This window comes from Eucalyptus grandis, chromosome 7 (genome assembly GCF_016545825.1).
Source record: "Eucalyptus grandis isolate ANBG69807.140 chromosome 7, ASM1654582v1, whole genome shotgun sequence".
In the NCBI taxonomy this organism is placed as follows: domain Eukaryota; kingdom Viridiplantae; phylum Streptophyta; class Magnoliopsida; order Myrtales; family Myrtaceae; genus Eucalyptus; species Eucalyptus grandis.
The window spans coordinates 39,983,347-40,001,388 of NC_052618.1; the positions used below are offsets into that span (position 1 = coordinate 39,983,347).

General features: G+C 37.7%; 1 protein-coding gene across 3 annotated transcripts; it reads left to right on the top strand.

Moving 5' to 3' along the window:
- The first annotated feature begins 3,985 nt into the window (after positions 1–3,985).
- On the top strand, positions 3,986–15,178 carry LOC104415372. 3 transcript variants are annotated; one of them, XR_005553340.1, is made up of 6 exons: positions 3,986–4,546; positions 4,902–5,057; positions 5,823–6,100; positions 6,203–6,301; positions 6,477–6,552; positions 14,926–15,178. XR_005553340.1 is itself a non-coding variant. In XM_039318322.1 (5 exons), the coding sequence occupies exons 1-3, from the start codon at positions 4,208–4,210 to the stop codon at positions 5,837–5,839; spliced, it is 495 nt and encodes a 164-aa protein (XP_039174256.1). In that variant the 5' UTR covers positions 3,986–4,207; the 3' UTR covers positions 5,840–6,100; positions 6,203–6,301; positions 6,477–6,636. The 3 variants fall into 3 exon arrangements, 1 of the variants encoding a protein (XP_039174256.1); XR_005553339.1 differs by having other exon boundaries at positions 4,919–5,057; XM_039318322.1 differs by lacking the exon at positions 14,926–15,178 and having other exon boundaries at positions 4,919–5,057; positions 6,477–6,636.
- Positions 15,179–18,042: the final 2,864 nt, after the last annotated feature.

Genomic DNA, 18,042 nt, shown 5'->3' on the forward strand with positions numbered 1-18,042 from the left:
ACATATGCTGTTGGTAGTATATGACAAGATATGTGAAAGGAGTGACCGCTATAAATTTGTTTTTATTTGGACGAAAGGGTAAAAGGGAAAAATAATGGCAATTTTTTTGCGCAGTTATTTATCACAAGACAATTTATCAGCAAAAGGGAATAATTAAAAGTAAAATTGTATGTAATGCCAAAAAATGGACACAATAAAATATCCACCACAAACAACCGATTGGATACATAAGGTGCAATATAAGTCAATACAAATTAAATAAATAGATCAATGCAATATGTTGCACGTCTATACATATACATGAAAAAACCAACTGCAGTAACAGATGCAAGATCAGTCAGTATATATGGAATCACTAAAATATGAGACATTACATTAGCAAAATGACATTGTGGGTCATTGCCCAAACCAAATTTGGGAACCAACATCTAATATCAAACAAGCTACTCACATCATCGTCTGATTAGAAATGGTTTTGTTTTAGTTTTTCCAACTGTTTGACTTCTAGAAATTGCCAAAATGGGGATATGACTACATGAATTGGGCAAAGATGCAAATGGTAATTGGATGCGATTCATGAGACGCATATGAAATATCTAGTTAAAATTTAATGTGTCACTAAAGAATCTAGTATTTTATGTCGTTCTCATCTGCTCGCTGCTTTCATCATTGGAACTATAGATCAATTCATCCCTGTCGGGAGCAGCGATTGAACCTTTTATTGCTCCCGCCACGGGCCGCTTTCGCTGGACTTTTCTGTACTTTTATCCTGAAAGTCATGATCAAAACACATGAAAAATTGTTCTATTTCATTAAAATTAAATATCGGAGCAATTAATACTTGCTGTCCTCAAAATTTCATCATCCGAAAAGCTTCTGATTCATCTCTTGATGATTCCTTTGCAACAACTTCCTTCTGTTGTGCAGGCTCAACAACTTCATTAGCCAGTAATCACGTGGACATTAACAAGACGTCACAGGTGCAGAAAGAATTGACGAAATTTGCCATAAACATAAATAAAGGGCGTGCATGGAAACGTTTCCGGAACACTTCTGTACGGAAAGTGTTCCCGGGAACAAAAAAGGAACAGAAACGCGTTTGGTTGCGTTTCTGTTCTTTTTTTGTTTTTTTGTTTCTGGAACGAAATAAGAACAAAAAAAAGAAACAACAATTTGTTGTTTCTTGCTCCAGAAACATTTCTTGAAGAAACATTTCTTCTCTTCTTCTCTTCTTCTTCTCTTCTTCTTTTCTTCTTCTTTTTTTTCTTCTTTTTTCTTTCGCCGGTCGCCGGCCTCGGCCGGCCGTCGAGGCTCGGCGTCGCCGGTGCGGGCGAGGCCGAGCCTCGCCGTGGCTGGGCAAGGCTGCCGGCCCCGTCGGTCGGTCGCCGGAGGCCGGTGATCGGCCGAAAAAAAGAAAAAATAAAAAGAAAGGAAAAAATAAAAAATAAAATAAAAATGTTTAAAAAATTAAAAGAATAAAATTTACCAAACGTGTTTCTGTTCATTTTTATTCCCGGACCAAACGTTACCAAACGCGTTCTTTTGTTCAAAAATTGTTCCCGGAATAGAAACACTTTTTTTGTTTCGTTCCCTGGAACAAAAAAAAAAGAACAGAAACGTTACCATTCGCACCCAAAATGACTATTTGTTCTAACTTCATCCTCCTCGGATTCATCATCCGAAGATTCGAGTCCTTGGCAAGGCTAGCAATTGTGCCGTATCTAGACGCTAATGGTTGCTTCTTTGGAGCAGGTTCCTAAAAGCAAAAGGGGGGACATATATATATATATATATATATATATATATATATATATATATATATATATCTAAAATCAAAATCAGACAAAAGGGCCAATTAAAACTGCCAGACTGACTATAAAGTAGATGAAACATCAAAAAGCGACTAAGGCTCCGCATGCAAACGTTTCTGTTTCTCATGGTTTCTGTTCTTTTGTTCCCTGGAACAAAAGAAGAACATAAACCTGTTTGCTAACGCCACATTGTTTTTTTGTTCCGGGAATAAAAACTTAGCCCGGAATGGTTTGGGAACGAAACAAGAAGTAAAAAAGTTGCTTCTTGTTCCGGGAACAATTTCTAGAAATAAGCTGATTTTCTTTTTAATTTTCTTTTATTTCCTTTTCTTGCCGCGACCACCGTCAACCGCCGGAGCCACCGCCGGTAGCTGTCTCTGGCCTCCGGTCTCCGCCGCCGGCCGCTGTCGTCTCCTGCCGTCGTCGCCGCCATCGGTCGCCGTCGCCCGGCTGCCCGGCCAGCCGCCCGCCACCACGACCGCCGGCCGCCAACCGTCACCGCCCGGTCGATGGGCTTCGGCGGCGCTCGGCGGTGACGGTCGGGCGTCGTCGTGCGGCAGCTTGGGCGGCGGGCGGGCGGCGGCGGCGACCGGCGGCGGGAGGCAGCGGCAATCCGTCAAGCAAGATTAAAAATGAATAAAAAAAAAAAATTGTTGCGTTATCAAACGCATTTCTATTCTTTTTCTATTCCAAGAGTAGAAATTTTGTGTCATTATCAAACAGGTTCTTTTACTCAGAAATTGTTCCCCGGAGCAAAAATAGAAAAGAACCATTTCTGAAAAAAAAAACTCTTCCTCGGAACAGAAGCATTTGCATGCGCAACTTAAACAGCCATTTATGACGGAAACACGAGAAACAGTTATGGTGCAAACGTACTTTCTTTTGTTCCTTTGAATGTGAGGGTGAATCTTTTGAACCACTGGTTTCTTCCTTGTTTTTCGGTGGCTTTTTCATTTCAAATTTCTACATTTTTTGAACGGCCTAATGCAAATAAAGACAAATAGTTCAAATCTCCATGTAGAGATCACCAAATACAGTGGTTGCACAGCATATGAAATTATAACACAGTTCTCCTCCTCCTCGAAATTAGAGCTTTCTGACATTTTTATGCTAGCTAATCATTCGACTGTTTGTATTAAACAATTACTTTAAAGCATAAACACTTTTTACTGATAATTGCAATTGACACCACGTAATTTTCTCACATATTTATTTCATATTGATACTAATTTGCTAAATTAATATACCTAAAATTTCTTGAAGTAAAAAACAACCCCATAATGCATGTTGGGTCGAGTGAAGCTACATCCATAGTATGGTGTTTCCAAAGTATTTGCCAATAATTATGTAGATTTCTTTGGAATACATGTTTTAATGTCTACCGGTTGAATAAACGAATACAATTTGCTAAGATGAGGATATAAGGAATTTTTTTGATGTTCACTTAACTTGGAATTTGGATAAGATGAGTCATGGTAGCTTTTCTAAAAAATTGATTTGCACTCAAGAAAAAATCGAGGTTTCAATTGTTGCTAGCAATTATTATTATTTTTAAAATAAAATATTTTCCTATTTATATATAAATTGTCTTTTTATCCATATGAAATAATAGAGGATTAGGTGTCTTGTGATCAAGTGAATCTTCTCATGGAGCTATATTAGGTAAAATTTGTATAAAAATATATAAAAAATCATTGCTTTTTTTTTTTTTTTTTTTTTTTTTATTCATGTGATCTTAAGATTTATTTTGTAATTTTTAGGTCCCTTCACATCTTCATCTCCAAGATTTAGATTAACAAGATAATTTTTTTCTCTACTAATTCATTATTCTTATTTTGGTCTTTTCTTCACTTCACTTGTTTTATGCATAACAGATATCATTGATCTTAATTTCTAATCACCGGAGAGTCATTCTACTGCAATTTAATTTGAGCTTAAGCAAAGAAAGCCATTTCATTCGGCATAGATGGTGCCATGAGTTGTGCCATCATTGCCTCTGCTTTAGACCTACCCCATTACAGCACTGGCTGGGAGAGACAGTGAGATCAAGGCCTCCGTCACTCTCTGCCCCTCTTTAATGCCCCTGCAGCACATCTCTCACTATCTATCATCTCAACGGCATACGCTGCCTTTAATCTACCTTCAAAGAACATAAGGAACACGCGCAAGGTCATTCTCTTCACACCCATTCTCCCTGCATTTCAGACGTGCTCATGTAGGATTATTGCAAGTAGAGCCATGGCATCACCAACCATAAGTAATTCTCTTCGCCTTACCGACGTGCCTGCGGGAGAATTGTAAGTAGAGCGATGGCGTCACTGGGGGTGAGCGTGGTTCTAAGGTAGAACCGGGAACCGAAGAACCAAACCGGCGGGACCAATTCGGTTCCTGGTTCTATGAGGGGCCGGGTAGGTTCTCGGTTCCATTTTTTTAGGAACCGGAACCGGCGTAACTTGGGAACCGGGAACACCCAAACCCTGAATTTGTCTTTCTCGTTTCTCTCTGTCAACAACAAGAAAAGGGAACCCATTTCTCCTTCGTTCTTCCCCTTGGTCCATTCTTGCTTCGCGACGCTGTGGTTCTTTCCACTTCTCTGTGGTTCTGTTCATCTCGTCGTTCTTGACATCTTGTTCCTCTCCGCGACGCTGTGGTTCTCGTTCGAATCGTTTGCTATCACCAACGCCGGCCGCGGCTCAGCGACCATCATCCAACAGCTGCGCAACATCATCACTCAGGTCTCTCTCTCTGCGATTTTGAGTGCATTAATTTGTTCCCTCTCAGGACACTTTGTTGAAACTCTCCCTCTCTCCCTCTATCTTTCGCTCTCTTTGGTGGTTGTTTTTTTTTCTTGTTTCTTTTCCGGTGAGTGCGGCGACAAACATTCACTCGGGGCGCGGCGGTTGTGTGATTTTTTCTACTGCAAATTGCAACCCAAAAGTTTAAAAAAATGCAAGCAATATATTTCTTTTTCTAATTATTTTGGACAAAAGCAGTTTCTTTTTCAGCACGCTTGACAGGTGCTTAAAATTTGCTTTGGTTGTTCTGTTTTAGCCTTTTGGTTTCGCTATTTACTTGCATTCACTCGTGCAGTTTTTTTGCTTTTGTAGGTTGAGGAGAACATCGGCAAGTTCGCCAAGAAAGGTTTGACGCCATCACAGATTGGTGTCATTCTTCGTGACTCTCACGGGATTGCCCAAGTGAAGAGCATCACGGGGAGCAAGATTTTGCGTATCCTCAAGGCTCACGGTATGTTTTACTTCGCATGTTCATTATATTTGTGAAGTGAATTTGCCGGTTAATATATATGAAATGGATTTCAGATCTACAGAAGTAACTCTTTATATGCTATATAGTACTTAAATTGTAAGCTTGATGACTTTGGTGGCTGACACCAGTTAAAGCACAACTTTAAGAGGAGATAAATTAGTTTTTAGAGCTTGCTATGTTCTTGGGGTCCCAAAATCATCCTGAAAACTATGTTGTGCACTATCTGTTGTTCATCAAAAGTTGATTTTCGAGGCTTGATTTATTATTGGAATTGTCTTACTTCATATCTAGCTTTAGCATCTTTCTATTGTTCATGTATCCCTTTCCTGTATTCTAAAATGATTGGCATAATAGTGACTAGTGAGGTGAGGCTAATTTGGGTTTGTCTTCGAAATTTTAAAACAGCATAAATCGTACAGCTTTGTCCTCTTTGTAAGATAAGCTCATGATGATTGTCCTCATGCAATCACCTTGTTCATTAGGCAGTTCTATGATGAGCTTGTTTCTGTATAGAACTAAGTTGCTTCATCAGTGGCTGAATCTGGTGAATCAGATTTAGTTTCTGAGATAATATGCTGCATATGGTCTCTGTCATGTACAAGATATTCTTGAAGCTGTTTGGGCTAATTATTACTCCTTGATTCTATCATCTCGTGTCATTCCTTTTATGAATCCTTGCTTGCATAAATTGCTAATTACTGTCCAACCTTTCGAAATATGAATGACCTCTTTCTCTTGTTTCAGATTATAGCAATATCTGAACAGGCATCTGAGTACATGGAGGAATCCAAGAGCCCTGGAGAAAGCTCAAACCCTCTGGGCTAGAAATCTTTCGACATGCGTGCTGTTGTTGCTGCTACTGAGGATCTTTGGCTATTTATCCTCTCTGAAAAGGGTTTGAGGGTGCGCATTTCCTCCTCTGGGACATAATTAAAGCAGCAGACACCTTTCTACTGAATCAAGTAGTAGGTTGCTCATTGTTGTATCAGAAGGTTGAAGCTGTACAATATTCAGACTCAGAGGTTTGTAAAAAAAAATCTGTGTTTGGGACAAAGAGAACAAGAACAAGTGAGTATGATCCTCATGAGAAGGGGCTTACTGATTTGTGATATATGTATTTGCAGGCTTAGGCTACGCTAGCAAGGGTAACTCTCGGATTTCGATCTCTTGGTCAAGCGGTGAATATGGCCCCAAAAGTGTGGTCAGCCATGTTTCTTTGAATGGTATTGAAGCTAGAGTTTCGTACATTTATTTTAGACATCCTATCTAACATTATTTGTTCATTTGAGTCATAAAGCATCTGAGACTTATTGGATTTGTATATCTTGGCTGATTCAAAGTTTTCTCAAGGTGCACTAGCTTCACAAAATGCTCATGTTACTTCTTTCGCTTTTGCAGAGAAATACATTATCTAAGTTGCAAGTTAAATAGTCTCAATTCCCAAGACAACAATGGAGATGGCAATTTTAAAAAGGTACTTGTTTGGTAGTATCCATTATCACTTTGTCATTTGTAAAATATTCAGCATAGGTCTAACGTGGCATGTGGCATACTCATTTTTGCTAGTATCACTGTGTAGAATGTTGGTTCGCATTCTAGAATATTAAATGCTTACGAGTATTATAGATTTTGTGTTTGTGTTGTATTTTCTTTGATAAATGACAAGCTTGTTTATTATTGCTGCGTTCATTTCTGTTTTTTTTTTTTTAAACTAAAAATGAAACAAAAAATAAAAATAAAAACCTATTGGAATCTGGAATCGACCGTAAAACCTGTGATAGGGTAAGTTCCAGGTTCATGATTCTGATGGGTAGGTTTGAAGGTAGGTTCCAAGTTCCAGGCGGAACTTGTAAAGAATCGAGAACCAATCACCCCTAGGCATCACCAAGCCCTAAATGTTTCTCTTTCTTTACAAGCATGCCTGCGGGAGTTCCGCAAATAGGGTCATGGCAAATAGGGTCATGGCGATAGCTTCTCCTTTGTTGGTGTCTCGATGGCTTCATCATCTCCATGGACAGCAGAGCCCATTAAACAAAGATCAGCTCTCAGTAAAAATCACACAGCCAATTTCCTTATTTCAAAACCAAAAGACACTGATGGCCAATCCATCTAATATCAACAAAATCTGGACCTTCATCATAAGTGGAAGTTGAACACGTGAGAAGTATTTGGGAGTCAGTAAGTTGCTGCAGTATCGAAGCGAAGCGATGTACGACTTGGCTTCAAAGTGCAACTGATACCAAGTCCTACATCGCGTCTGCAACGTACACGAGTGTTGCTGAAACTTAAATAATTCGAAAAGCATAAGCAGGACCATGTTTGCATCACAGTTCCAATCAATAAACATCTAGGACTACAAATTCTTTTTTGTTCCCCGTTTGCCAAGTACCGTATAATTCTGCTACACGGTTAAAATCGCAAAGAAGCCTATAGAGTGTCACTCCACTCTTGCAGAGTAATCAATGTTCAAAGAGCTTGCTTAGCCGTTCAAACATTTAGCTACTGACCGTGGTCATTTCGCTTCTGTGAACTCCATTAATCTTCTTCTAGTCCTCTTTACTGTTTTCCTTTTTCTCTTGTTGCAGAGCAAACATTCAGTCAAAGTATGGTCAACGGATTTCAATTCTCAATCTTGAAAATTTTAAAGGTTTTCGTTAAATATGTCTTAACAAATTCTTTGAAAGAAACTCAATAATAAAAGATTTTTTTCTTATTTTTTATTTTTTGCTATAGGATGGGGAATGTTATATATAGACATATTTACTAATAATATCTATTCTACCTATTTTTTTGGGAAGTTACAAAAGAAAGGCCCCAAAGCAATTTTTTTTTTTGTTTGCCTTTCGCGAAAACAAAAGTGCTTTTTCTTTTTGGTTTCTTTTTTTAACATTAAAAAGTTAAATTAATGAATTATTTTTTTATCATTGGGTCATTCTCTTTGGATCACTCATGGCAAGTTTCTCATGCCCTGTAAAAATAGGGCATAGGACCTGCTCACGGCAAATTTTCCATGCCCTGAAAAAGCAGGGTGTGTTCCCAATGCACTCCAAAAGAGAAAATCTCTCTTTCCTTTCATTAAAACTAGGCGTAGAGGTTCCCAATGCTACAACAAGACACGAGAGAAAACCACTCCCTAACCACTCCCTTCTTCGTCGTCAAATTGTAATCATGATGTGTATTGTGGATTGTGCACGACCCTTCTCACTTATGAGGATCACCATCCCTCTTGAAGTCATCGTTTCTTTTCCCTTTATTTTTTGTTTTGAAATCATTATTGATAAACGAAAACCTTAAAAGAAACACGACTATATATCCATTATAAACCGAACGCCACAAGCATCACTTAGAGTTTTCAGATTAGGTGGTGAATGCGTATTCACCCTCTTTCCTCTTCTCTCTCATTGCCTATCTAACTTACTCTCTCTCTCATCCAGTATCTCTTTCTTCTTCTTTACACACCATGGGGATTGTTAAGCTCATTACAAAATATACTCACAGTCTTTATAATGCATTTTTCCAAAGTATCTCTTTCTTCTTCTTTTTCTTCTCTTCACACCATGGGATTGTCAAAGCTCGTCACAGAAATACCCACAGTCTTTATAATGTATTTTTCCAATGATACACCGTAAAAGTTCTAGTCACTCATTCCGCTTCGATTACCTTCAGCTGGCTCTCGAACCTCTGGAGCGGAAGCTAGCGTCTAATAGTCGGCCTTGATGCCGAGTGGGTACGTCAGGGCCCTTGCCATCCTCCAACTTTCGGTGGGGAATCAATGCATGATTTCAACTAATCCAAACCACAGAGATTCCCTTGGCCCTCAAGAACTTTCTAGAAAACGAACGCAACACCTCTGTTGGGATGGATGTTGACAAGGATGTCCAGAAATTGTCAAATTAGTACGCCCTCGACGTCACAGACATGATGGATCCCCCACTCTTGCCAACGTCTTCAGCCCTGCTCTTTCCAAACCCCCCACCTCTTAGCCCTAGCAAGGGACTTCAGATCCATCATGTTAGTGACATCGAGAGCATATTGATTTGATAATTTCAGGACGTCCTCGTTAACATCCACCCCAACAAAGGTGTTGTGTTCGTTTTTCAGGAAGTTCTTGAGAGCCAAAGGAATCTCCGTGGCCTAAATTAGTTGAAATATTCTACATTGATTCCCCCATCGAAAGTTTGAGGATGGCAGGGGCCTGACCTACCCACTCGACATCAAAGACGACTATGAGATGCTAGCTCCCGCTCCCCAGGTTCAAGAGCCACCTGGAGGCAATCGAAGCGGTATAAGTGATCAGAACTTTTACGGTGTATCTTTGGAAAAATACATTATAAAAACTATGGGTATTTTCTGTGACGAGCTTGACAATCCCCATAGTGTGAAAAGAAGAAGAAGAAGAAGAAGAAAGAGATACTTTGGAAAAATACATTATAAAGACTGTGATATATTTTGCGACGAGCTTGACAATCCCATTGTGTGAAAAGAAGAGAAAAGAGATACTAGATGAGAGAGAGAATAAGGAAGTTAGATAGGCAATGAGAGAGAAGAGGAAAGAGGGCGAATACGCATTCACCACCTACTCTAAAAACTAAGTGCTGCCCGGCGTTCTGTATATAATCGTGTTTCTTTTAAGGTTTTTGTTTATTAATAATGATTTCAAAACAAAAAATAAAGGAAAAAGAAACGATGGATTCAAGAGGGATGGCGATCCTAGTAGGTGAGAAGGGTTGTGCACAATACACATCATGATTACAATCTGACAATGAAGAAGGGAGTGGTTAGTGAGTAGTTTTCTCTCGTGTCTTGTAGTGGCATTGGGAACCTTCTACGCATTGGGAACACGCCATACTTTTACAAGGCATGGGAAACTTGCCGTGAGCAAGTCCTACGCCCTGGGCATGGGAAACTTGCCTTAAGTGATCCAAAGAGAATGACAACGATAAAAAATACACTAATTTAACTTTTCAATGTTAAAAAAAGAAATGAAAAAAAAAGCACTTTTGTTTTCGTTCGAGGAAAAAAAATTGCTAGTGCTTCGGTGCATTTCTTTTGTAGCTTCCGAAAAAGTAATCACGTCGCATAAACCTTCTGGGCACACAACATTTTGATATGATGTTATGCATGAACATATTTACTAATAATATTTATTCTCCCTATTTTTCTGTTTTATTTCATACTTAAAATATCCATTTATATCGTCATGTCAAGATGCCGTTCAAGATGCCGTGTGCCCAGAAAAACTGACGTGATTACTTTTTAGGAAGTTACAAAAGAAAGGCCCCGAAGCAATTTCTTTTTTTCCTCTGGCAAAAACAAGTGTTTTTTTTTTTTTTTTTCATTTCGTTTTTGATCATTGAAAATTTAAATTAGTGAATTACTTTTATCATTTAGTCATTCTCTTTGGATCACTCATGGCAAGTTTCTTACAGGGCATATGACCCGCTCACGGCAAGTTTCCCATGCCCTGAAAAAGTAGGGTGTATTCCCAATGGGTGATGGGGCATTGTTTGCATGACAATATAGGAAAGGAAGGTGCTGGGAACAAGAAAGCATTCAGTGGTGGTATGTTGCTGGCCCAATCGCAACTTGACACGTGTCGATAGCCGAAGAAATTGAAAATGACAAAAAATAAAAATCGAGTTGGAATTGTTCTCTCCCTTCCTCCATATTCTCCATCCACGGAAGTTGGGGGATTGACGAAGCATTCAACAAAAGCAATGCGATGGATGGTGAGAGAGCGACGATGAAAGACAAGTTGAGAGAGAGAGAGGCTGCAATGCTCGTCATGAATTCAAAGCATTCGATTGAATACAAGATAGAATTAAAGAAGGGGTGGACTCACTATAACCTTTTTTTTTTTGGGTCGAAAACTCACTAGAACTTCAATGCCATGAGAATGAGAGGAAGGAGATGCTGGCTTGGGAGCCCCGCTTTTACAGTGCATTGAGCTATCCGGGCTTCCGTAAATGGATAGGCTTTCGATTCTCAATCTTCAAAATTTAAACAGTTCTAATTAAATATGTCTAACAATTTATTTGAGAGAAACTTGTTGACAAAAGATTTCTCTTTTTTTATTATATATATATATATATATATATATATATATATATATTTGCAATAGGGTGGGCATGTTACATATAGAAATATATTATACACATTTACTAATAATAATTATTCATACTTTTTTTTTTTGGTTTTGTTTTATAGTTGTATATTCTTAAGAAGGAAGGCAAAAGAAGTGTTGGTCAAAGTTGACCATTGGCATGACAACACATAAACAATAAGACTCTTGGAAGAATGGAACATGACTCAAATTGTCTGTTACATCAATGAGGTTTCCATTACCGAAATCTTTATCTCACGATTTTATTTAAAAGTACAAAGTCCAACATAATTCCTTTGTTCAAGAGGAATTACCATATGATATTTGCTTAATTTGGCAAATGAACATTTTTGTAAAGTGGGGTTCTTTCATGTTAAACAATCAAGTTACTACTCATAAAAACATACCAAAATTTCATTGATTGCATAGCAACCAAATTCTAATCCACCTCAAAAGCATATGATAAATTTAATTGGGTAATGGCATTATCCCACCTCAACTATTAAAGTATTTTGCTTTGCTTGACCATAAAATTTACATACTCTAGATATATATAGATGTATATGTGGTTTTCCTTCATTTATCAATTTAAAACTTTTGGAATTGACATTCTAATAAGTCATTGGTTAAACTTCACATATGGTTTATATATTCTTTTTATACATATGGTCTATATTCAGGTTTATTCTTGCGGACACTAAGAAAAATATTAACATTGGAACTCAGACTGGCTCTTGCAATTTTATTTTGTTTCTTTTAGTTGTGATACGATAATTTAAAATAATTGTCTTTTCGGTTTAGAAGGCGAAATGTCTTCACCGAAGCTTGGACTCGAGGCCTATTCGTGGGTCATAGAGGGACAAAAAGCGCAAAAGAGACTGAAGAACATGGCTCACTTTTTGCTTTGTAAGTGACGTGGAAGCATCGCAAGGTTGAAATGTGAACGAGCCAATCACCACACTTTATCACTGCATGCATGCGGACCGAAGAAGGAGAAAAACATGGCACAAAAAAGCAAGAACTTAAATGCTCATATCAACTTTCCACATCTACCATTCATAATTAGTCTATTATCTCTCATTTAAAGTCTCTCTCTCCGGACGTAGAGTGGCGTTTCTTAAAAGTGAAGCCCTTCTCTTCTCTCTCTCAAGTCTCGAACGTTGTTGACGTGCACTAGGACTCTATTTCGGACTGGAAGAGAGTCTAAGTAGATCTTGGCGTACGCCTATTGGGAGATATGTGATGACGCATGCATGCAGTGATAAAGTGTGGTGATTGGATCCCGCCTGTTGTTTACTAATCCGTTTAGATTTAAAGTAATATATACAATCACTGTGTAAATATAAACAACAAAAGTTTGACACTTTAACCTTACGTGATGCCTAAATAATTGTTTTTAGGTGCAATCAAATTTAAGTTCAGTATACTCCTCGTACATTTGTTCTTTATTTCAATATACCGTTATTTTATTCACGCCTTATTCTCGATAATCAAACGAAATCCTATTTACCTCATTAATTATCGTCAAACACGATAACCAGTTCGATAGTAAAATGAATTGAAAACTTCTAACTAAATAAAGATTTCTTGGGCGATTCACTAATTTGGTATGTAAAGACTTTTAGGCTGCTAGCACGTAGATGGAGCAAAAAAAAGGGCTTGTCAATTTCAATTCTGGCTCGTTCACGTTTCAATCTTGTGATGCTACCACGTCACTTACAAAGCAAAACATGAGCCACGTTCTTTAGTCTTTTTTGCGTTTTTTGTCCCTCTATGGCCACAAATAGGCCCCAAGTACGAGCTCTGGTGAAGGCATTTCCCCTTCTAAACCGAAAAGACAATTATTTTAAATTACCGTATCGCAACTAAGAGAAACAAAATAAAATTGCAAGAGCCAATCTGAGTTCCAACGTTAATATTTTTCTTAGTGTCCGCAAGAATAAATCTGAATATGGACCATATGTATAAAAAGAATATATAGACCATATGTGAAATTTGACTAATGACTTATTCGAATGTCAATTCCAAAAGTTTTAAATTGATAAATGAAGGAAAATTATATGTAAATGTAAATTTTATTGTTAAGCAATGCAAAATACTTTAATAGTTGAGATGGGATAATGTCATGACTTAATTAAATCTATCATATGCTTTTGAGGTGGATTAAAATTTGGTTGTTATGCAATCAATGAAATGTCGGTATGTTTTTTTGAGTAGTAACTTGATTGTTTAACATGAAAGAACCCCACTTTATAAAAATATTCATTTGCCAAATCAATCTCCTCGCTGATTAAACTAAACAATCGCTATTCTTTTTAAACGAAAAAAATCACAGGTAAGACTATTTTACCGATCCAAGATCTTGTCTAGTAAGCAAATATCATATGTTAATTCCTCTTGAACAAAAGAATGAATTATGTCGGACTTTGTATTTTTAAATAAAATCGTGGGATAAAAATTTCAGTAATGGAGACCTCATTGATGTAAAAGACAATTTAAATCATGTCCCAATCTTCCAAGAGTCTCATTGTTTCTGTCTTGTCAAGCCAATGGTCAACTTTGATCAACACTTCTTTTGCCTTCCCTCTTAAGAATATACAAATATAAAAAACAAAAAAAAAGTATGAATAAATATTATTAGTAAATATGTATAATAATTTATATATATAACATGCCCACCCTATTGCAATAAATAAAATAAATAAAAAAATGAAATCTTTTATCAACAAGTTTTTCTAAAAAAATTGTTAGACATATTTAATTAAAACTGTTTAAATTTTGAAGATTGAGAATTGAAAGCCAATGATATCCATTTACGGAAGCTCGGATAGCTCAATACACTATAAAAACGGGGCTCCCAAGCCAGCATCTCCTTCCTCTCATTCAATCGCATTGCTTTTGTTGAATGCTTCATCAATCCCCCAACTTCCGTGGATGGAGAACATGGAGGAAGGGAGAGAACAATTCCAGCTCGATTTTTATTTTTTGTTCTTTTCAATTTCTTTGGCTATCGACACGTGTCAAGTTGCGATTGGGCCAGCCAGCAATATACCACCACTAAATGCTTTCTTGTTCCCAACACCATCCTTTCCTATATTGCTGTGCGAACAATGCCCCATCGCCCATTAATTCGATTGGTTACTTGGCATTGTTGATCGAAGATTCGAATGCACCAATTCAGAAAATCATGGACTTTATTGCACCAAATAAGACTTAGGCAACCAAATTTGCACAAATTCATGAAATTAGGGGACTCAATTGGACAAAATAAAAATTAAAGAGTCAAATTGCACGTATGCCAAACTTGGAAAGACCGAGTTTGCACTTAGCCCATCGCCTTAAAAGCTTGTACGGGAATTCATGAAATTCTTTAGGAAAATTTCGAGACCGAAGTTGCCGTTAGAATTTTTTCAGATAATTTGGAATTTTTCTAGATTGGATTCATGGACATTTTTAGCCCCATACGTTAGGATAGTTTAAAATATAAATGGAGAGCGAATATTTCTTTCTCCTTGATAGTGGGGAGTTCAAGACGGCTTATTGATCGATGAATTAAGAGCAATGACGGGCATTCTTATTTTAGTTTACGAAAGTGGTTAAGGGCAAACAAGTAAAAAAAATTTGGTGGAACAGAACCACAATTTTGCTAGATTGAAAATGTTATTTCTCAGTGTCATTTTTTTCTGTAGTCAATTGTATTCTGTTAACTTCCGGTTATGTTCTTGGCGCAGTTATTTTACGTAGAATACACTTGAAAAGCTTCCAGGAACTTGGCGACTAAAGATATGAGAGGTACTTGGTGCTCCTCCTTTAAATCTGTAGTACCAATGCTGCTTTTGGTATTTTCTTCATTACTTTGTAATCTTCATATCGGATGACAAAATTTTTGCCGATGGAAAGGATGGAAGGGATTTGAAAGCTAGGTTAGTATATTACATCATGTTGAGATGCTCGCAGTTTTTTATTTTGGCGGGACTGGAATCTGTTTAACTTGTAGTGACATTGTCTGATATTCATCTTGATGTTAGAGGCATTAATAGCATTTTCAGACCTCTGCACAATGTCATGCTCCATTACAATATGTCTCCCTGGGAAAATATGACCTAGTTTGAAAAGAAACAGGTTTTGTGATCATCCTTTTTGGTGGTTCACATCCTTTTCTTTTTTCTTACGTGAATGAAGAGCTTCGTATCTTGATACTTTCTTTTTTTCATAGTTTCATAATCGTGTATCTTCTTGTTACTCTCCGTTTTCAAGTTTCAACACATCTCCACAGAAATTAACCAGAGTTATATGATTTATAGACAAAGTATAAAGTACACCAACCGCTGCAGTTGTTGTATTTCTAGATTAATAACTGGAAAGGATTCCAGTCAAATTTCTCACTACTTATCAGTTTTAAACTTTTGGGATGAGTATTCTAACAAGTCATTAGTCAAAATTCAAATGCCACTATTCCTTAAACGTACAATCTACATGCTTTTTCTATACATGTTGTCCATATCCAGGCTTCTTCTTGCAGACACTAAGAATAATATTTACGTTGGAACTCAGACTCGCTATTGCAATTTTATTTTGTTTCTCTCAGTCTTAGATGCAATATGGTAATTTAAAATAATTGTCATTTCAGTTTAGAAGGTGAGATGCCTTCACTGGTGATCAGACTCGGGGCCTACTCGTGGGTCAAAGAGGGACAGAAAAGGCCAAAAGGAGAGAAGACGGTGGCCACCGTGTCGCTTCATAAGTGACGTGGCAGCATAGCAAGGTTGAAACGTGCGTGTACAAGGCAGAATTGAAATTGACAAGCCCAATATTCATCTCCATCTTGTTTTCCCATTGAACAAGGTTCAATATCACATTTGAGTTAGATAAGGTTATAAGGCCAGTATTGAAATAAAGAACAATGCATTATAAATGAGTAAATATGTACAAGGAGGACGATGAACTAAAATTCGATTGCTACATTGTCACCAAATCCCCTTATATTAAGCTCATCCCATCCTCCCCATTGTAAAATCAAATTTACCATCCAAAACAAACAAATGGAAACCTCACTTGCTCACTTTGTCTGACTCACTAGCGCAAGGATGAATTGCCGAATTGAATTCTAGCAACTACCTTACACATCTTCGAGACAAGTCAGAACGTGATGACCTGCTCTATTTACCTTTCATGTTCAATTTCTTACTATTCTCCCACATCCACCAATCACGTCCTAGTCATATTCTCTAGAATAATCCAGTCGTTCCTGCAAATATATTAAAAGTGAAAAAGAGAATAAAGGGAAAAAAAATAAAAAATAAAAGTTTAGACAACCACTCTACCTTGGGAGCTGCTGCACTGCGGCCTGCTGGATTGGGGCATGCTGATTTAGGGCATGTTGGAGTCCGCCCCTCTGCAATGTACCTTTGATCTCTGCAATGAAATCGTCAGCCAACGCTACTTCTTGGGGGCTGGTTAGCATGAATCTTACATTTCAAAGTGTTTAAGGCGGTGGATATTTTCTCAGCAACTTAATAGTGCCCTTGCTTCGTCTAGAGTTTAGATATCTATAGCTCCTTCACTCATAATCTGGTCACCTTCCGCAGCGTAGGCTAACTCAATCGAAAGCAGGACGGCGCGAGCTTGGTGGGATGATCTAATACGCAAGGGAAAAAAAAAGGAACAAAAAAAATCATAAATCAGATCAAATGAACTAGAATTACCAATTGAACACGAAAGGCAAATAGAGGACGTCCTTACGTTCTCACTTGTCTCGAAGATGTGTAAAGCAGCTGCTAGAGCTCATTTCGGCGATTCATCCTTCCGTTGATGAGTCAGATAAGGCATGCAAGTGGGGTTTTCATTTGTTTGTTTTGGTCGGCAGAAGTAATTTTACAGTGGAGAAGGATAGGATGAGCTTGGTATAAGAGGATTTGGTAACACTGTGGTGGTTGGATTTCTCCTTTTGATCGGGGCCGTTCGTGAAGATTATGAGCCGATACGATTAATGGGCATGGAGATTTGATCCCTTGATGAAGTCGTCGCCATGGCTTTGCCATGCTCTACAGGCGCCCTTGAAAGGCAAACAGAACCGTTTATTGTAGTATAAAAATGGTGATGATGTGTTCGCTAGAGATATCAAAAACCGAATCGAAAACCAAACTAACCGAACCGAAAAATTTGATTTTTTCTTTTTGTTGGATTCTCATTTGGTTCGAATAATATTAAAAATTGAATTTTTTTTAACCAGTTCAGTTTTTATCGATTTAGTTAGTTTTTATCTATTTGATTAATCTGAACCAAACTGATAAAATCTAAATGATTCTTCCACAAATCAAACCTTATTTTTACTTTTTATATTTGTTAAAAATTGATATTTTTAATTAATTTTATTTTTTAAAATTGCTTTTATTTTTATTTTATTTTTTGTCTTTCTTTTCATTTTCCTTCCTCCTCCTTCCTCATTTGTCGTCTACCTTGGCAATGGCCGGCTGCCCGACAATTGACCAAGATGTTGATCGGTGAGCTCGAGCTCTGTTAAGGTCGGCAAGCTCAATGGGGCTCAGCCCTTGCCCTAGGTTGCTAGAGATCGGCGAGGCTTTGGCGAACTCCAACAAGGCCCAAGCCTCAGCCAGCTCACTAGCCTCGAGCGAGCTTGGCTTTGCCGGATCAGGTGAGGCTCAACCTCGTCGAAATTTGGCTAGCTCAAGCCTCACCGATCTATGGCGAGGCTCGAGTTGGCCTATGGTCACGGCCAACGATCGGCCAAGGAAGAAAAAAAAAAAAGAAAAGGAAAAGAAAAAAGAAAAATAAAGAGAATTAAAAACTTGATTTAAAAAATATATATATAAAAAGAAAATATAAAAATGGGAAAACGTC